Genomic DNA, 22,930 nt, shown 5'->3' with positions numbered 1-22,930 from the left:
TGTGCTTGTTAGAGACTGCGATCTAGGGCTCCATAGAATTTTACAATTTTTTAAATGACTCATGACTCGCGGTGATTGGACCCTTGACTAAATGTTAGTTTAAAGGTTATGTATTTCATGCGACTTATGTAAATTGTATAACAATTTTAACATTGACACATTCAATTGATAATACTTGTTTTAGTCAATTTAAAATTGATTGAATCGTTAAATACAATTGTTGTATTAAAGGCTATTTTAATTTTATCATTTGACTTTTAATGTCGAATTTCTTTCAACGATGATGTAATTGTTTGTCACAGTTATGTTTGTTGTGCAACTGCAACTGTTACTATTGACATAAAAATATGCATTAATGAGTCAATGTGTATCATTAATAATACACTTTAAGTATATAATACCCCTGTCAAGTTCTAATGATACGGTATGAATGTTATATGTGCATATGTTATGATTGCATACATGTTAAATATAGTTAATGATGTAACATATAACTATGTTCTTTATTCAGATTATTAATGGTGAAAAGAAAGGATATAACAGCAGTATACTTATTTCGTGGTTAATGTAATTATTGCATCTGTTTGTACTTATTCGTACCACTTATTATAGATTTTTTTATGATAGGTATATTAAGTTAATGGACTTATTTAAAGATTTCAAATTTACTTGTCTTGTCGTACGCATGACTGTTTTGGGTTTCCCCTGGTAAATATTGTTTACCTTGTCAGTGTCATAGTGAGTAATGCTTATCTGCTTTAGGCAGAATGTAAAAATATATATATGTGTTTCAATTAGTATGGCTAATTGAATTTAAATTGATATTTAATTGACATTTAGACATCTCTGGATAAAAAGACCATACAGTTCACTATGCATGATATGTGATGAAATACTGTAATATTTCATTGTGGGGAGTATAAGAACCTACGCTCTTATGTTTAGCGCCACGATGTCACGTGCATTTACGCGTTTTACGTCATATTATAGACGTCTTAACGGTCATTGATAAAACATTTTTTGTACAATATTTGTGGACAACATCACAATCGGAATTATTACTTTATTTATTTATTTATTTATTATAATGTATTCATTAATTAATTGTTATGTATTTATTGACGTGGGCATGTTTTGTGTAAATGTAATTTAAATGAGTTGTTAGAATAATAATAATTATTATTTTACAATGCTTAATATTACATTGTTATAATTTGAATTTATTTGTGTTTAGAGAATCGTCTATGTCTACGTCTACGCATTCGTCATCGTATGTATGAGATATAAATCAGTAGAAAGACGCATGTCTCCATGATGGTTTGTTCCAAATGAACTGAAATTACTCACACAAGTATTTTGGTAAATGAGCCCGATATTTAAAAAAATCATCGTTATAAAGAAAATGCACAGATGCATATATTGCATTTGCACAACCTATCTGGCTCACATCATTCATGGAAAGCATAATGTTGCTTTTGGATACAATATACTGTCCAAATATTACATTTGAGTCGCGCTCAACAGTTGTGTCCCAGATACGCTTGTGCAAAGATGCTAATATGGGACGACACTTTACATATATGCATTTCATCCGGTTTTCAAAGCCACCCGCTCTTTAATTGGAACATTCTTCACAATGTTTGGCCCCAGTTTACTGCTAAGCAGGAATACCGCTAACAATACACCAACAAATCTTAAACGCAAATATTTAGTAAACGGCACTATTTGGTAAACAACAAGTAACGATCAAGTGTTATGCCATCACAATAATTTTATCTACTAGCAAATTGACAGCTACTATAATTTCCTAAGCTCTCTTTTCTTTAAAGCATGTCTGGGCCCAAGGATTTTGGACTCCATTCGGGGACACAGGTGTACAATGCAATTATACATGTATACAAATATTTGTTGAAACATGTACTCACATGATCGATAATTAAATAAAATGTTGCTTTAAATATGTACAAAGTTCGTACTTTTCCCAACAATAGCGGGATAACTGTTTTTGTTTGTATTTCATCGTACAATAAAACACAATCTTTATTTTATGCGTTATAGAACATATACCTTAAGTAATAAGTTGATAGCTAAATTTATAATAATCCCCTGTTATTAACTGTGTGAACAAACTAACCAACATGTTTACACATTGCTTTATTAATAGCAAAATCTACCTTGTAATTACTGAACTGATTCAAATTTTTCATGCTTATATCAGTGGTCCAAATTGATCTGAAAGCACTGTTGGGATCTTGACTTTATGATGATGACTATATAATGCAGGTTACCATGCGAATGAAGGCCAGAAATAAATATGATTGAATAAATTGCATTCTAGGCAAAAGGCATACTTTTTTTCCATACGTGTACATGGCTCACATAAAGTTCAATACCAGTTCACATCTAACTGCCGGATGAAAGTACAGACATAACATTCAAAACAACCAATATAATGTTTGCATCAATATGATATATGACCTGTTTATTTTCATTTGGTCCTAGACATCAACACAATTGTCAACATTTCTTTGCCATGTTAGCATAACCTCTTTATTTTAAGAATCTCTGGATGTCCTAAGGCAACAAAAGTATGTACACATCTTTGATATTGTTTTTACTAGCATCAAACAAACAAACTTAATAACATTTTAAGTCATGTGGCCATTTGTACTTGAGTGCTTAAAAGATAAATCCTATGACAACTTCTTACTTTATGTACCAATAAAAAAGAAAAACTAAGTAGTTTGAATGTTGTTATCATAGTATGCAACACAATCGTTTTAATTAAAGCTTTAATGAATGATAAATTAAAGTAACTCATTAGACGATGGTCAATATTACTTGTTCACCCAACTAGCGCAGAAGCATGCATGTGTATAATTATTTGACTAACTTTTTTCATTACCTGTAAAATTTAGTATATTAAATTATTTTTCGGCATTGTATCATAATTAGGATTAATAGATGTACTAATACACAGCTGACATACCATTTTTGGACGAGCCGATACACAAGTCCAATGTGAATAAGTCAGCGGTTTACAAGTAAATCACAATATAAGACACAGCGCTGTTAAATATATATATTTTGAAATATATGTTATTAAATACTTTTATACACAACAACCATCACGTTGTAAAGCCAGTGCTATGTACGCTAGAAAGCGCCATCGTTCGCGTCATTCAATGTCATGGTAAAATCATGAGAAATTGATTTCAAGTATATGATTTTAACCTGGGGCTTATTATGAAAGCAAATCTGTAATTAGTCTAGTTTCGACTTGATTTACAATATATTGGATGCAAAAGCACCAAATACAATATAATATTGTATGGCTAAGTAATACGAGTGTTGATAACTGATTGGATTACATAATTTTGCATTAAATAACATTTTTATACTTTAAAGCTACTTATATTTTATACTTAAACAACAACGAACGAAAAACGCTCAAGTGAAAATGATATACTTGTAATTAAATAATGAACATATAATGGAAAGGATGATTTTGTTTTAAGTATACTAATTATAAATATGGGATATATTTGTGAGTAATTGCTATTATTAATTTTCAAACTGACAATACAGAATATCATCTAAATAGTATCATGGTGATGACTCTTACTAATAAAACAGTGAGAAATATTTTACTTTAGCTCGAAGTACTCTATATATCCAGATAAATGATCGGTGATACTTTGAAGTTGTTACGTAATACCAACCTATGACAAAAACTCTAAAAGTTGTGGTGAAATAACTATGCTGTTGTTTAGTGCTCAGAATATTACACTGCAGTCTATTTCGTAGAATACAATTAGACTGTTAATTGCTTAGCATACGGTTGGGATCGTTTAAAAATAATATCAATTCTTAAAAAATAAAAATATTAATGGTAACATTTTAGCATGTAAAAAGGTACATTTGATGGTATTCTACACATGTAAGTTTTGTGATTAATTATGTGTCAAGAGTGAGGTGCAAATACATTCAGCCTTAAACGTTGTTTAAGTTCCGATGCTCTACTTTGTTACCCAAGGTTACCCCAGCTTTTGATAATGTTTACGTAAAGAGTTGCTTTGTATATTTTCTGTATTTTATAAGCAATTGGTTACTTGCCATTTATAAACGATAAGCCCATTACCATAAGCATTTACACTTCATAATGTTTTTTTTCGAAGTGTCATTATTAACAATGCTGAACATAGCAAGGCCATAATGGAGTGGCGAAGCACACTTCCTGCTTAATGCTCAACCCTGCATTATTGAGCATCCACCTTCCTTTGTTTTGTTAACGGATCGCATAATTAAACAGCAAATGTTATTTGGAGAATCCATAAATTAACTTTAATAGTTGCGCAAGTATTTTATTTATTAATCTAAATTACAATGCTGTGAATGAAAATGCATGTATATGTTATATGAAATATTTAAATAATACATGCTGTAAATAAAACATTTCAAAGAGATACTACATGTATGACTGCACGCGCTTAGGCGCCCTGTTGGAAAAAGTGCACCCTGCCATTTGCAAAGTCTGGTTGTAGCAAGAAACTCATATATTCAATATCACACCCAGTAGATATGAAGTCTTAATTCAGAATATACTCAAAAGGAGTCATACTTTGATTGCGCTAGTATTTGCATTTAATAATATAGTAAACGAAAGCTTACTTTCTACTATTTTCAAGCCCATATGCTCGAATTCGGAATCCTTAGATTTTGAAGCCAGCGACTTCCATAAGATCCTTATACCTGATCAACCTTTCACATATTGTGCGAAAAGCATGGAAAGTATTTAGTGCCATCACATCTATGGCTTTTACTTTTTTTTTAACAACTAAATAAATATTGTTTTCGTCGTTTGAGCACGTGCGAATTAGACGAAAACTACTTTCCCTTGTCAATGTAGTTTCCGATAGGTGGCTCTGTAAGAGAGCGTTTTATTCGTGGCCGAGTATATCTGTTCAGTCATTCAGCGTTGGGATTGACTGATCGATCCATGTGTTAATTTGCACTGGGTAAACTTGCATATGAAAATGACCAAAAGAAATTCGAGGGATTTCGCTTTCCGTTCGTTCAGAAGTTAAAATATTAAAGACGGAACACGAAATAAAATGGGGAAAGCAACAAAATTCAGCACGATTTCAATTCGGAATTGCACGGGAACATTAGTGGTTTGGGCAGTTGAAAACAGTAACAATAGTACGCTCGCGAGCTAGTTAATGACGAAACAAGCTTATCCGTATAGCAGACACGTCTGAGGGCGGATGGGAGACGGTTCGCCAATATGAGGCAAACCCCGTGGCTAGCGACTCGAATGATGAATCCAGGATCAACAGAGCGGAGGCGAGAGCATCCAAGAAGAAGAACGCGAAGTCAACGAAACGTTTCAAGCCTTCCGATACCGTGACAGAAGCACGTTTTCGTTTCCGGTGCTACATCAGCAACCAGAACCCATGCAGCAACTGGATACTTTTTGTCCCCATTACTTCAAGGGCAATGCAAGAGACGGAATGGTCCCTGTTTCACTTGTGGAGAAACCACCCACCTCAGACGCCAGTGCCCCTACACCAGGCGGTTCCCGCAGCTTGACGTCACTACCAAACAGAAGCCACATACCGCAGAACCCGGTTATACCAGACGTATATTTAAAAGATGAGTATTTATTGTTTACTGATAACTTTGCTTACAGTCAGGAAATATTTACTGACGACTATTATGGGTACGAACAAGGCCAGAAAGAAATACTGGTTAAAAGTAGACTGAAAATCATGTGCAATTTTGGAAAGATATTGGAGCTAACCAATTCATTTTAGACACTATTCAAAATGGTTATAATATTCCATTATTTTCTTAACCAGACCATGTACATTGTCGAAATAATCGTTCAGCTTTAAATAAATATAATTTTCTGACTGAAGCTATAAAAAGTTTGTTAGATCGCGGTCTTATTTTAAAATATACGAATGCTCCAAACGTTGTTAATCCATTGACAGTTACTAGTAATAATAATGGGAAAAAACAACTTATTTTAGATTTACGAAAGGTTAATCTACATGTTTGGAAGCAATCAGTAAAGTATGAAGACTTGCGTTTAGCATTGATGTATATCCAAAAAGATTGTTGGATGATTATGTTTGATATAACGTCTGCATATCATTTTGTGGATATTTTTCTGCCACACACAGATATTATTTAGGTTTTGCCTGGGAAGATTGTTCAGGCATTGGTCTATTACAAATTTTTGATTCATCCTTTTGGTTTGTCGTCTGCTTGTTATATCTATACAAAATTAATGAGGCCATTAATTGCAAAAAGGAGAGGCGAAGGTAAAAAGATCATTATGTTTTTAGATGATGGTTTGGGCACCGCAGAGACATACGATTAAACAGTTATTATGTCGCGGGAAATTAAATCAGATTTGTTGTTATCCGGCTTGGTTACAAAAGTTGATAAATCATGCTGGGAGCCAGTGCAAGTATTACACTGGCTAGGACCGCAGTTAAATACAGTTAATTTTACCGTGTGTATATCGGGGTGTAGAATCGATAAAGTTCTACAGACACTTAGGTTTTTACAAACTTCGGACTATGTTTGTGTGCGAAGAGTTGCTAGTTTTGTGGGACAAATTATATCTATGGGTATAGTACTGGGAACTGTTTCTCAAATTATGACTAGGTGTATAAGCATTGACATACTTAAAGCAAAAACATGGAACTCTTATACCAATTAGTCTGAAGAAAATTCGTTTTGGAATGAAAATTTACAAATTATAAATGTAAGAGCATTGGCAATCAGTCATGGCTGTACTAGACTTGTTTATAGTGACGCTAGCAACACTGGTTTAGCAGGGTATGAGGTCGGTCGAAATGCAAAGCGGTGAAGTAAACGACACGTGGTCGCCGTCGGAAGCGGCAGAATCCTGCACGTGGAGAGAAATGTGTGCTGTTTATAGAGTACTGTTGTAGCTTGAGCATGTATTGGTAAATCAAAGATTTAAGTGGTTTACTGATAACACAGGTGTATGCAGCATTGTTGCTAAAGGCTCCATGAAGCCTGAATTACAAGATTTAGCGATTAAAATATTCGGGTATTCTTTAGTTCATTCTATTCATTTGGAAGTTGAATGGATACCAAAGGGAGATAATTATGTGGCAGACAATTTGTCATAAATAGTAGAAAAAGACGACGGGGGTATTTTCCCTTATATTTTGTCAATAATTCAGTCTTCATGAGGAAATTGAGAGGTCGATTTCTTTGCCTCTAAACATAACGCCAAATTACAACGTTTTTATTCTAGATTTTGGTGTAAAGAATCTGAAGGAGTTGATGCTTTTACTTACCCGTGGGCGCATAGTGTTGGCTTATTTGTAGCAATTATAATAACAATACCAAGGGTATTATACAACATGCAATCTTGTGGGGCAAAAGGTGTTTTGATTGTTCCAGAATGGAAGTCGGCTAATGTTTGGCCTAAGATTTGGACAAGTGATGGACATTTTAAGTCGTTTGTAATAGACTGTATGGTTTTACCTACGGAAAAAAGTTATAACATACCTTGTAAGAATGGTTCTGGGTTGTTTGGTGTTGAAGATATTACATTTCGCATGTAAGCACGTTTGATATCAATTTTGAATCATGAATATTGCTATCCTTGCTTAATGTTTTTAAATGTAATGTGTAAAGTAACAAACTGTGTAAACTTTAGTGCTGTTACACATTTATTTTTTCAGAGATACGGAAGTGAAGTTGATGGCTTGTCAGAGGTCTTTGCGGAGAAGGTATCCTTGCTGCCCGAGTTGCTTAAAGTCACCAAAACGGAAAATACGTACCTCAGTTACAAAAGGGGCTTCAATCGATGGCGTCGTTGGGGGTATGATAATGGGCTTTCAAGCGGGGATGCCTTAGTTTAAACCTATTTATTTAAGCTCGATTGCATCGAAAGCCTAAGGCTTATATAAACGCTCTCGAGTCCGTTTCCTGGGCCTAGAACCAGTACTTGGTGTCTTTGGGGGAGATCTAAAGAACGCTCCCACGGTGGGGATCGAACCCGTGACCTCCCGGTCGCAAGGCGGACACCATATCCATTACACCACGGCGACCACGGGGATGCCTTGCCCGCCAAGGCTTTTCAAGTTGCGCTGTATTTAGTTTAAACCTATTTATTTTAGGTCGATTGCATCGAAATCCTATGGCTTATATAAACGCTCTCGAGTCCGTTTCATTTGCCTTTATCGTCAATTATACAAACAGCTCGTAGGGCAAGTCCGATTATAAATGCGTTTTACAGTATTAAATATTATCATGATTTATTCAAGTTTGTATCACCTACTGATTCAAGACTTGTTATAACTATGTTAGAAGCTGCAAAACGGCGTTTAGCGAATAAGAAATAATCAATAACTGTTGATTTACTGCAACAAATGTACACACATATGAATGTTGAAACTGATGTTATGAATCATAGATTTATTTGTATATGCCTTTTATCATATGCTGTTTTTTTAAGAAGAGCTGAGGTACTAAAGTTGAGAAGAAGTTCAACGAAATGTGGGCATAGGCTCAGACAGGAAAACAAGTATTTGTAATATAGTTCATTTAGAGAATTGTTTTTGATTGCGTTTAAACCGCATGTTCAAGACATAAGTAAATATTGCCTTCATTCTTTGAGAGCTAAATGGCGCAACAGCTGCGGCTAATAATGGCATTCCTGACAGGTTATTTTAACGTCATGGTAGATGGCTGAGTGAAACAGCTAAGGACGGCTTATGTAAAAAGCTCTGTTGATAAGAGGTTAAGGATTTCAATGTCACTTAGATTATAACCAACAATGCATTCTATAATAAGCCACTTATTAATGGTGCTATACTTACAAGCCTGTTGTTTTAATTCAGTCGGTAATACCAATGACTTACCAAAAATATTTTGTATTTGTGTTGATTTTCGCCAACGGGAGCGTAGTTGTAAAGGGAAATATTGTTTTCGTCGTTTGAGCACGTGCGAATTAGACAAAAATATTGTCCCTTGTCAATGTAGTTTCCGATAGGTGGCTCTGTAAGAGAGCGTTTTATTCGTGGCCGAGTAACTCTGTTCAGTCATTCAGCGTTCGGATTGACTGATCGATACATGTATTATTTTTTTAATTTGTTTTGAATAACAGTAAGAGTAACATTACAAATGTTGTTATTTATATGTGTAATCTCCATGTTTTTACCCTGGTATGTGCTAATATTTGAAATTCAGGATTATGTTTTTTTACAACAGGTCATGCGTTTATTAACATTGAGTATGCATTTAATGTATTCAATTTATACATGTATACCAGTATCATAATAGTTATTATTTATCCCACTGTGGGATTCGGTCTCCGGAAGAGGCTACCTTTATATTTGCTTACGAGGAGGGACTCGTGTAGGCATACAGTATGCATGGTGTCGTAGTAGTCTAAGTTGATAGGCGTGGCTGCCTTATAAGTTGCCTACGAGGAGGGACTCGTGCCGGCATACAGTATGCCTGGCGTTGTTGTAGACTATGTTGTATGATATTGTTACAAAGCTTTTGTGTGTATTCATGTTTTTATGTATTTTTGATGACTATGAAATAATAATACACGGTATCGGGAGCGTAATTGTAAAGAGAATTGACAATGTTTTTAAGAGCTTAACTATTCTAACGTACTTTATAACACATTAATATTTAATTTATCGGCCAATTTGTATTGTTGAACTCGGCTGAAATATCATAAAAACAAATGATCTGACCGAACTTCAAACAAAGTGACTACAAGAGTATAAATATGCTCTGAAAATTTGACATAGTGACCTATTTTTGGGGCCAACATGACCCAGTTTCAACAAAAGCTGCGGTTTCATTAGGACAAATGCTCTTATCAAGTTTTATGAATTTGGGTCAATACATGTTGCCATTAAAGCGCACAAAGGATTTCACTATAGCCATATAAGGCAAAGTACTCCGCGCCATGGCGTAAATGTTGTTTCAAGGAAACGAAACCGATTTCGAAATTTGGCCAAGATATCATTGGAGCAAATGGTCAGTGCAAGGTTTCTTGAGTGTTGGACTGTAATTGTCACTTCATGAGTGAGAATGATTTTTGTAAAGTCATATAAGACACTGTCGCAATCCCTGGTGGTAAAGTTTTTCAAAGGGGAAGAGCCATTTTCAAACTCCGCCCGGATATCAATATAACAAATATCCTGACCAAGTGTCATAAATATTGGAACATACATTTAATTTCAAGAGTGTTAACAAGGTTTTACTCTAGCCATAAAAGGAAAAAGGCGGCAATTTTTATAAAAAGACCACAATAAGATCAGCAGAGATAACATTGGAAAAAAATTGGAGGACCAAGTTTCATGAAGATTGCTAATAAAGTGACCTCTAGAGTGTTAACAAAAATAATGTTGACGACGCACGATATACAACGGCCGACGCATGATGAACACAAAGTGCTCAGGTGAGCTTATAAAAAAGGCATTGATTGTCAATTTAATGTTACAACGATGCACATACCGTTTGGCTGCGTGCTGCAGTTGAGATCCCCTAGGGTGACGTTCCTTATGTCACTCCCCTTCAGGTGCGCGGGCTCACTACACACGGCTTCGATTACTTTGAGCTTGGGCTGCCGGCCCTGTGCTGTCTCAACGAGCCGGCGCAGCTGGCAGTCACAGACGAGCGGATTGTTTTTGAGATGACTGAACAGACAATATATGTTTATCTACAACTGTTTTATTTTTGATTATAGATTTACTACTAAAGGAAGACCTTTAAAAAAACAAGAACAAGAGCTGTCAGACGACAGCACGCTCGACTTTTCGAGTGCTTGACAGAATAACGTAAACCATCATGGGGAAATGGTTAATATGTAATAAGGTCAAGAAAATATAGTCATATTCCTGGTGGAAAAGAAGACCATAATGGAAACATATTGATCGCTTTTGTTTTAAATAAGTTGTACTTTATAGACGATTCTGAGTTCAGGTAGATTTTCCACCATCTGTTGAACTTTTGTGAAGACAAAACAAACTAATAAGATTTTATTTCAAGTTTAATCGCAACAGCTTGGGTGGGATGGTGGGAAAGTCCTTCAATAATAAAATAATTAAATATTTGTGTTTTTTCCATGTTCCAAAAGAAAAAATCCTTTTGGGTGGGGGTGGGGGTGGGGGTAGGGGGGTAGGAGAGGGGCGTATAATGTAGGGGTGGTGGTCATTTATTAGATGATCTTTACATAAAAGCAGTATGTCAAGGTGGGACGTCGGGGATGGTATGGGTGGATTGTGGTATGTCAGGTAAGTGTTGTTTTGTCAAAGTATGAAACAAATCTGATCATAAATAAAGAAGTTATGGCAATTTAAGCAAATTTTTTTCAAAAATAAAATAATAAAAACAAATATGTGTGTGTCTTTTACCATGTTAAAAAAAAATCTTTGTGTGTGTGTGGGGGGGGAGGGGGGGGGCTGGATATGTGAAATAATGTGGGGTCTGGTCATTTATAAGAGGATATTTCAAAATTAAGTAAAAAAAGGAAAAACACGTTTTTTGGGGAGGGGGGATTCTGGGATGGGGCGAGGGGGATCGTTTGGGTAAAGTACATCGTGGATAGGTAAAAAAAGGAGCATAACTCAAAAAATAATTCTGACAGAGTTATGCACCTTGACATACATAATTGGCATATTGCCATAAATAAGTATTCCAAGTTTGAGTTCATAATATTCGATAGTGTTCAAAGTTATTCGATTGTATAACAAAATTTAACCAAAGCCGACGCCGATGCCGGGGCGAGTAGTATAGCTCTCATTTTTCTTCGAAAAGTCGAGCTAATAACAATGGAATTCCGAGATGTCAAATCGAAAGTATTTATAAGAAATCGATTGTTCGTGACTGTTTTAAGCTAACTTGTTTTAACTTCACAATCATTTGACAGACATCCCATGATTTTTCTACTCATGAAATAAAGATTGGATAAGTAACGTTATAATAACTAGTTTTTGTGTGTCATCTTTTTACCAAACAATAAATGGGGATTTTGAACTATTGTAAAAGTGACAGCAAATGGAGGCGTGTAAATAAACCTTGAATCGAAACAAGTGAACAAATTTCAAAGGTGTTCCGGCAGGATTAACATGATATCAAGCGAGCCACAGCTAAATAAAATATAAACATATTTGCTGACTATGTGAAAAGCACTGCAATCTAATAATTATATTTAAAGATGAGATTTGTGAGATTTAGTAAATCACCAGAAAATATATAATCGCATTATTCGTGTATTACGCATTATAGTTTCTGTTTCTGTTGCATACTGTCAGTTTATTCAGGAATAAACTTGGAAAATGAACTAACCTTTTTCTAAGGTAGAACTCTTTGCTTTGATGATATTATCCAGAAAAGTTGGCGGAATATAATGGGTGGACTTTGCAATTTTTAATGCGAAAATCAAACAGGTCTTTAAATATTTATGTATCGCTTTTATTTTATTCCGGTATATTGATGTTTGTATTAAATATTGTTTACATTCTAAAAATAGCAATTTTCTCAAAATATAATTTAATAAAGTTAAAACTTGTGTTTCTTTTTGATTTACGTCGCAAATGACAATAATATGAGGTATTGCAAAAGTTTTTTAGTTATAATACGCTAGAACTGTAGTGACTTGCTTTTAACATAATTTGTGTCCAAAGATTTATAGTACTGCTTGACATTATAATCGTATCGGTTACATACAAGAATTTTTTCATTAAGTGTTTAGGACTGACATCAATTTATAAATTGTCTCTTTATATGTAGTGCAAGCGCTGATAAATATACACAAATCATGAACAATTGGGACTTTGTTTTAAAACGAAATCCTAAATTGGATACTAGAGGATTCATAATTAAAATAGTTATATACCAAGGCTTGTCACGTCATGAGTGTTAGTACATTATTTTGCAAATATAAATGTATTTATATGGTTTACACTTAAGCACATCTACACAATTGAACATATTTTCGTGCATTCCATATATTTCAAAAAGATATTGATGTTCGAGAAGAAATTCATGTGTATATTCTGTATAGAAGCCACATACGTGTAAAAAATAGCATCACAACTATTCGATTTTTATAGTGTTTCATTGTTTTGTTTATGGATCTCGTAATCAAGAATGTACAATCTATAATAAAAATGTCTGAAAATGCATGCATGACATCACAATTTCAGAGATTTATAACCTCCCTTAACAATTGTTTTCTAAATTGTATTCATACCTTTTCAAACTACGGTTACTTTTTCTTATTCACACCCAATACGCAATTTGTTTGTAGGACACATTTTTTGCTAATTGCACCTTGTGTGATTTATAGCGGACAGCGCAGTTCCTAACCAAACTGCGCAAATATGCAGACTGGGCTTGAGCTGCGCTGGCTGCATATGGCATAAGGCCCATTGACGGTGATGCCAAGCATTCCTTGAAAGACAGATTTCGTTTTCACTGAATTTAGGTCTATGAAGATCATAATTATGTATTAGTGCAGTGATTTGAATGTTGTGCTGTTGGCAGGACGCGTAAAATGCATACTTAATTATAAAAAAAATGATTAAAAATGTGTTTTGTTTGAATTATTATTTGTATACAACCATTGTTTTTATTAGTTGTGTGTGTTTTATGTGGTCAGTAGAAATTTTTTGTTTTTTTCTTTTTTTGGCTTATTTGTATTTGAGTTAAACACATATATGTTCATCTCAGCTGGTTAACTTATATACCCTTTATAATAATAATAATATGATGATGATGATGATGATGATTATGACGACGACGACGATGATGATGATGATGATGATGATGATGATGATGATGATGATGATGATGATGATGATGATGATGATGATAAAGATGATGATGATGATGTAGATGGTGATGATGAATGTAATAATGGCGAGTAAAATTAAGATAATACAGCTGTAGGTGATAAGCTCGAGCATTTTTTTAAGTTACAGTATTGATAACCGTGGTCGAGACAATTAACTGGCAGTTACCATATTCAAAGCATTAATGTGGAGGTGTACCTTATGTTGCATAACATAAACATTTACACATTGTATATACCAGTTTTCCAATACCGAAAAGCACTATTAAGTTCACTTAATAAAAGTGTATGAACCATTTAAGGTAGTGCACCTCTAATGATTTCCCGCGATTTCTTCGAAGGTTGAAGAGCCTACTATTAGGTGCCGTAGCCTAGTGGTTAAGGCGATAGACTAGAAATCTTTTGGGATATTCCCGCGCAGGTTCGAATCCTGCTGACGACGTATACTTTTTTGCGACGCGTTTTATTTATTTTCTAACGTAATTTGATTTAATATGGTATATAAGCTATATTTATTGTTAAATATGTTGCAATTTTTATGCACATTCTTCAATTATTAAAATTAAAACAACGTTATGGCGAAATTGGGTGATTTACTGTTGAAAATACGAACCATGCATGTTGCATTTTTATTTTTATTTCAAAAAGTAAGCGGTAAATCTGTCTAGTTCTTGGTATTTTTGCTGTATATAGTGTTTCTATAAAAACGAAGTTTAAAATATGACTTAAATGATACTATTTTGAATTTTATGACACTTTGTTTTTAACCGACCCAATTTTTACTTGGCTGAAATCACTTACATTTCATGGCGCTCTTCCATAGATAAAAATTTGTAAAAAATAAATGTCTGTAAAAGAATACTTATTTCATCTTGTTTAAACTTTAAACACCTTTACAGCATCTGTACACACCAACTGCATGCCCATATTTGGAAAATTGAATGAATTATGGAACTTTTATACACTCCAGGGGTGAAAATAAACTGGACAAAAGCCGAGCGTGGGGGTGGTTTTGAAAAAATCGGTATATTTTTTTAAAAGCATGGAAAGCCTACCTACAAATTTGCATGTAGTTCAGTGAAATGATGCTGATTAAGAAAATAATTAATTAGATTATATTTGGATATGTGCCAATTAGAGGTGCGCTACCTTAAAGTAATGTTTAATCAATCGTATCATAGTTAATAAACACTCATTCTTAAAGAAATGAAATTCAACTACTGCACTAATATTTCCTCGACATTTCCGAATCAAGATTATTAACAGTTAAAAAAAGTATTCGAGATCATACAATATTAAATATAATTATGATTTCAATATAAACAGCATTCCATTAAAGGGGCCTTTTCACAGATTTTGGCATATTTTGAAATTTGTCATTAAATGCTTTATATTGAGAAATGTAAACATTGGATCTTAAAAGCTCCAGTAAAAAATCAAGAATAAAATTAAAAAAAAGGAAAAAAGAGCAGCCGGTACCAGGGCTCGAACCAGTGACCCCCGGAGTCCTGGAATTAGTCTGAAGTAAAAACGCATTAACCCTCTTGGCTATTCCGCCGGGTATACACACTTTACGTATTTTATACCTTAACTAAGCAATCTTCGTTATTTCGTAAATTTAAACGACAACAGAACTCTCCAAATTATTCAATCGTTTCGCGTTGCAACGCTTTATACTCTTTAGGTTTTCAAATCGTCAAGGATACATATAATGGCTATATTGGACTATGGTTAATGTTCAGTAATACTGTTTTCTCACAAATATCATAAATAAAATGAAAATTTGCGAATCTGAAACAACTGTTTTCAATTTTGTCTATTTACCAAACCGTGAAAAGATCCCTTTAAAGGTTCTCATTGCATCGGTAGTATTTGTATTTAAGGCCAACAATAGGATCTACGAACGGATTATATACAAATCAAATCAATAACATACACATTCATATAAACACGTATCGTGTATTTTCAAATCATATCAGAGTGTTTTGTTCTTTCAAACGGCTACGAGGACTACAGAGAATGTAGTATTTACACTAGATATAATATTAAACATTAAGAGCATTTATTATCTCGTGTATCATTTAGTTATGGTCTATAATATACCGATGAAACCACACTGATAATCTGTTTCCTCCAAACTTTACAGAACGATTGATTTATATAAGACTCCGTTACTTCAAATTGCCAATGGTACGACGTGATAAGACCAACGTGTATCTTTAATGGACTGTAGATAACGGAAGTTCTTGTTATCACTAATATATTATTCTTAGTTGATCTTTTTCCCCGAACGTAATCATCATAGTAGAAGTAAATATATTATTTAAGCGGTACTACAAATAGTATTATTTTTGCGAAAAATAATAATTTATTATCATGCCATGAATAACAGATAAAACGTACGACAACACAGTAAACAATTTAATAACTGTGAAGACTTTACATCCATTAAGACCGAACTTTTTGAATATCTCAAAATATGATTGTTCTGAAAATCAAACACTTTATATGTATGTTTTTTTATATCAAACTACCCGTTTTAACACAATTCTGCTTGTAATTAATAGTCCCGTTCCTTTTCCCCGGTTAAATAAGGGTAACGGAACTAGATCCTCATTCCTCATAACAACCAAAATAGGAACAGAGATGTTCTTCAATAGTCATAATTTTATGTGTGCATATCTCTATAACTACGAACAATATACATTATGTCGTTGTGATATAAATTAGGCGTTCATGAATTATATTAGTTACGTAAAAAGTAAATGTTTCAGTGCCCATACGTCCCAAAGAAGAGTGTTACTTTGCTATAAACGAACAGGTTCTTTTAGAATATTCTGTCAAGTAACTACAAATCTAGCAAAATCAAAAGACATCAGAATAAACCTTTGTATTTATTTGTTAGTCTGTATTAACGACAAACAAAAAGTGCCCAAATATTCTCAACATTCTCAACAAGACATTTCACCTGAGTATGGATTAATGCTCGTTTGTTGTTTAAGCTGTTGTTTTAACTTTTCTTTTAAAGTGCAGTACCCTTTTTTTCGACGGTCCCAGACTATAGACGTAAAGGTTCTCGTAGATGACATCACCATTCTATAAACTGATATCATAACATGCTGTCTTAATAAATATTCTGTACATGTACATTAATCAATTTGAACTGTAGCGTTTTTATTAACATTGTACAATACAGCGACCATGCAAAAGAATCAAAATGTTAACAAAAAAAGTGTTTTCCCGAAATATCAACGTACTAACTAGCAAAAACTAACACGGGCTTAAAGAGAACATAAGCATCTTTCATGCTATAATTGTAATCTTCCCTCAATATTCGTTACGAGCGGGTGATTAGTCATCAAATTTAGCGTTTGTATTAGCTGTTAAACGTACAGTGACAATATTTTAGTTTCCAGAATCCCAAGCAACATTTTTCCGGATCTTTGATATTACGTCCATAATAGTAAACAGCCAGCTCTCACGCTGAAGATGTCCCATGCCGTCAAAAATTGTCACGTTACTTTAAAACGTCAGTGGATATCTTTTACAATACTTAACGTGCTTTATCAAAGGCGTACTCAACTTAGTCATTCTTGAAAACTGGTGGGAATTGTATCAACATTTCACTGGATATTAACAGACGTAAAACGTATGGGTTAGACAGCTCCGCCGAAAAATGTAGACATGTAGTTTGAGATAGAAAACATTATAAATAACGCAATATTATAAGAACCAACAAAACAAGACATATATTTTCGAGTAAGTTACAAACTAAGTAAAAAGTATTTCCCTTTAACTGAAAAAAGACAAAAAAAGAAGAAATACTTAGGCAAAAAAGTGGCACAAACATGTTTCGAAATTACAATTTTCTTGGTTCAAATCACATACGGGCATCTTCTCATCTACATCTTCTCATATATACATAATAAAAACTGTACATGACTTGCATGTTATCAGGACATTTTTATTCAAACGCAGGATGCTTTGTTAACAGAGATGACATTTTATAATAATAAATCCCAAATTTGGTGGGGACAGTTAATATTAAAATGACCCAACATTGTTGTACCAACACATTACTAACAAACGCTTAAATACCTTACTTTGTAGGAATTAGCCAATAAGATGATGTATGCATTATACGATAAAAAGAATAACATCATTTATTATAATAGCCATAATTTGTAATCAAAGGGACCAGTCTGGACAAACAGTTACGTAAATGGCTGTATAAAAAAAAATATCATGTGTTTTGTAGATGTTTACCAAGCTCTACGTGTAATTTGAATTTTTAATCAAAACCTTATTTATACATTGATATATAAGAACATACGAACAGTGTGCTGTTAAATTCTCACATTCATTGTAAACAATTAATGGTTTGAAAAAGCCTTGTGTCATGTTGAAATAAATATTTATGTCATGATGTCGCAAATATACGACATCTTCTCAAAGATGAATATACCGTTTCTTTAAATGGTTCGGCACATCTACGTCACTGACAAATTTGTGAAATAGATTTTTGAAATATTGCTTTCTAAAAATGCAAAATTTAGCAAACAAATGAAAGCCATATATAGCGTGCGTAACGTTCATAACTCGCTGATTGATTGCTTCAGCTACTGCGCGTAATCTAGTTGTTTTTTTTGGATTACAACCACACACCACCACGTGTTTTCAACAATTACAAATGATTTAAATAGAATTACGTTCAGTTATTGTCGTTCATTTAAATGAATATTGAATTTGCATGTATTATTGTAGTTATAGCTTTATCAGTCGTACAATTTAATTCACACTTTAATTTTAAATTTATTGCAGTAGTTAATGTATTATCGTGTATTCCAAGTTTTGGGTATTAAGATTAGTCATCACTGCACGAGTTTTAAAATGAGTTATTTCGAGTTCGTTCCATCACACTGTTACATATTTTCTCTCAAGAAACCCTATCTACAGAAAGTGTTGGACAGCTTCACCGAATAGGAATTATTTGTCATTGAGTAGTAGTAGTTGTGCATATTTTGATATCGAAGAAAACAAGAGAATCATTTGAAACGTTCGCCCGACGTATTTATATAAGCTTTACTGGCGAATTTAAACGGAACTTGAGTGTTTCATTAGTAGACGGTTTGGTACTATAATGATATATACACACACACATATATATATATATATATATATATATATATATATATATATATTGGCCAAATCACAGGAATAAGTGTTATCTGAAACATTTTCAACAATACAAATATATAATCTAGTTAAATGCACACAAGTGTATCAATACTAATGTGCACTAGCATGCTATTTAACTATGAATCCGCCTGGTATAAAGCAACGGACAGTAAAATATGTGTGAGGTCACGCATAAATTGCAAAGGAATTTAAACATAAGCGGTGAACAGGTTGTTTACCGCCATATCAAATGAATGGTGATGTGCAAGTGAAAAATGTAGACGTCACGTGACAGTATCAGCATGTTAGCTGTGCATTTACTTTACAAAGACGAACGTGTAAGCGCGTAGTCCATGAAAACCATTGTTGCGACGTTTGTCCACTGAGTCAGCTCGACAAATATTATTTTAGAAACTAAAAATTAGTTGAATTGCCACGTACACGTAATCAAACGCGTTTGATTTATTTAAACTCCATTTTCCCTTAAAATAGTAACTAAGGAACTAGTTCCTTATTTCTTATTAAAATCTTATAAGGAAAAGCATGGTCTAATTATAACAGTACGTTCACATGTAACACAATAGACCACATAACTATAAATGCCACCATTTTTGCAATAATTATCAAAGTTATAGCTCTAAAGAAATTCTGCTTCATTGTATTGTTCGAGGCCGACTAAGTAAAATTGACTAGTTCCTGATGCAAACCGAAAAAGGAACTGGCATTGCCACGTTGAGAAATATTTTCATAGAAAAAACTGTACCACTTTACCATCAACATCATGTTGCATGTTAGGATGCGAAAAATATCTATTCCAAAACATGTCTACCTATACGTTTATTCTGTTTTGGTTTGCAGCAGAAAAAACACACTAAGCTAAGCCTTTATTTGCCCTATTCCTTATTATAGCCCTTAGTAAAAATGAATGCTCTAATTTAACTTATTTTGAACATGTATGCAAGTGTACCCGATAGCTCTGAAAATCAATAATGTTCTAATTATAAAATACAATTACTCTAAAGCAGTCCTTCTATGTATTATTAATCAATTATCAGTTAGTGTTTTTCCGATTAAATGAAATAGCAAGTTGGGCTACTCCGTACCTCAAACGTTTCTACACTTACTTTATTTTCTAACGCAACACTTTTTTAACTTGAATATCTCTGTTATGAGTTAAGATTAAGATTTACTTTTTTAATGTGATCATTTGACTACATTTTTAGCCTGATCAAAATAAAATCATTAATCCCTGACGATTGGACGCTTGAGCACGTGGGGTATGTATTGTTTATTTTTGTATTCCGTCTTGTAGTCAAATGATCGCACGTACTATTTTAAATTAAAATCTTAACTTATAACTGAAATATACAAGTTTAAAAAGTGTTGCGTTAGAAAAATATCAAAGCGTATATTAATTTAAAATGTATTATTTTCATAAGTACTATATTAATTATTTAAATATAAAGTTTTTTTTAAATCATAACTTCGTGTTAATTTAAATGGCGATTTTTATACATGAACACTTTAAGTAAATTTTAAACACGCAGGTCCCATGTCCAGCCTCGAAAACAAATAACTGGATGACTAGTATGACATGAAGTTTTAAAATATTCTTATTATTGACGTGGGAAAAGCTTTGTTTATTCCGTTTGAATAAGGTAAGAGGAATTGTTATCTTATTAATAAGTAATCCTTTGTAAACATTAATTCAAATAAATAATATCACATCAGGACTACATGTAAAAATATTGTCAAAATTACGTGGTTCATATTGATGCATATGAAGTCATAAGTTCAGTTAGAAAATACTAGCTCCTCATTTTGTTTTAAAAAACATTAAGGGGACTGTTTCATAGTAATTGTTTACCGGTTACATAGGCAGTTTACTATAAGTTAAAAGAACTGTGTAGTGATATGTTGTATGAAATATGTTAATGCCATACCAATAAATAAAATAAGATGCAATTTTTAAGGGCAACGGTTGGGAGAATGGACATTTATTATTACGGTTCAAAAGTGCAAGTTTTTTATTCGCTTATGAGGAACAAGGAACTGACTAATTGCTTGTCATTCCGTAAAAAGAATTAGGGTTCTTAATAAACACAACTATGTACACATCTATTAGACTAATATTTGCATATTATAACTTCATATTTAATACTTTTAAAAGCTTTATGATCCAGTTTGGAGAATGTACTTATTATAAAATGTAGATGGCAGTTCGATTTTCGGTTTGAAATTGGAATGGGATTCGTGTTCATTATTCGGTTAAATAAGGAGTAAGAAACAGGTTTAAATTTTCTTATCCAGTTGCAAAACAAGTTCTGGATAGTGATCGGCTTGCTACTCAGTGTAGCGTATATTTAAAGAGGTTTCTAATACTGAATGAATCAAAAGATGTATCTCATACTTAATGAAACTTATAACACTTCAACATAACCGTTACCCACTACATCCCAGTTCCTTTAGCCAAACCAATTTGACGAAGCCTATTAAGAACAATATTTTCCAAAATGTGATTGGATGCTATTTGCTGTCGAACAAAGACAGAGACGCACAGATTCTTCTCTAAGAAAACTTCACAGATTTATCGAACAAAGACAGAGACGCACAGATTCTTCTCTAGGAAAACTTCACAGATTTATTAGCAATCATTCAGAATCATTTTACCATAAACATGGTAATCCATTATTAAAGTATCGGAAAATGTAATATTAAAAAAAAAATCTTGCAAACGTTCGTTATTCAGGGCAGAAGACTGAATTACATTTGGTTATGCCATGTCGCTTGTAACATTAAATATGGTAGTATCTCATTTCTGGTGTTTAGACTTTCAAACTATCAACAAGTTTTATGCTAAAGTAGTGTGAATCTCAAAAGTATTGATAATAGATACATGTGTAAAGTTTTGCTGTTGTGTGTTGGCAATATGTTAAACCTCACATATGTTGCAAATATGCATCTCTTTGTATGTTTTCTTTTCTTAACTTATAACTGATATGCGATATATATATTCTGACTGTTTGACTGGTGGCCGAAGTATAATAAATGCACTTGCATAATAAAGCGTTTAAGAGCTTTATTGCTATCCTACATGACATTTGAAAGTTAGATTAGTGTGATAAAATATTGTTATGAAAAGTAAATGTGTAAAATTATATTCCATAAGATACAATGATTATAAAAGACAAACATATGCCATGATACCAAGTGCATATATTAGTCCACTAACTGCGTTTAAATTCTGAACAACTTACAGGTCCTCTAGAATTGACAGTCCTTTAATTGACTCGTCGGGTAGTGATGCGATCATGTTGCCGGATAAATCCCTGAAAAGAAACGAAGTGACCTTAAATTGAAAAAATACATAGTGCTACGAAACAAATAATCATATATTTTAAATGAGTTTAGAAATGGTAAACATCGAATCTGCATATGCCTACAAGCAGGGGAGACTTTATTCAAACTACACATACAAACAACACGAACATTGCATAGTTTCATTCACAGCACACCTGCAAGAAAGCGAAGACAACCTCGCAGTCGAAATGCCGGACATAAGCCAATCAATGGCACACATCAGAGACAGCTCTTCCGTCCGACCAAGCCCGAAAAACTACAAACAGCGCCTTGAATATGATGATAAAGAGGATGCTGGTGATTCTGATGTTGCTGATGATGCAGATGATGCTGATGACGTCAAAACCGACGGAAACGACGGCGACAATGACTATGACGATGACGATGATCTTATGATGATGATGATTATGAAGAAGAAGAAGATGATGATGATGATGATGATGCTGATGATGAACATAAACGTGAACATGTTCGCAGTGATTTTGGGTATTGATGCGCAAGATACGTTGTTGAGAAAAAACG

The 22,930-nt window shown here is 33.4% G+C and overlaps 1 protein-coding gene across 1 annotated transcript in view; it reads right to left on the bottom strand.

Moving 5' to 3' along the window:
* The window catches only part of LOC127848988 (delta-like protein A), a 189,831-nt gene extending 167,470 nt beyond the window's left edge, over window positions 1-22,361 (bottom strand). The window contains exons 1-2 of the mRNA XM_052381716.1: window positions 22,306-22,361; window positions 10,531-10,712 (exon numbers count right to left, since the gene is read on the bottom strand). Of these exons, the coding sequence (XP_052237676.1) occupies window positions 10,531-10,712; window positions 22,306-22,361 (238 nt within the window). The remainder of the gene's footprint in view (window positions 1-10,530; window positions 10,713-22,305) is intronic.
* Window positions 22,362-22,930: the final 569 nt, after the last annotated feature.

This window comes from Dreissena polymorpha, chromosome 10 (genome assembly GCF_020536995.1).
Source record: "Dreissena polymorpha isolate Duluth1 chromosome 10, UMN_Dpol_1.0, whole genome shotgun sequence".
Taxonomy (NCBI): Eukaryota; Metazoa; Mollusca; class Bivalvia; order Myida; family Dreissenidae; genus Dreissena; species Dreissena polymorpha.
The sequence above is the reverse complement of the archived record's forward strand: the minus strand, read 5'-3'. Positions and strand labels throughout refer to the sequence as shown.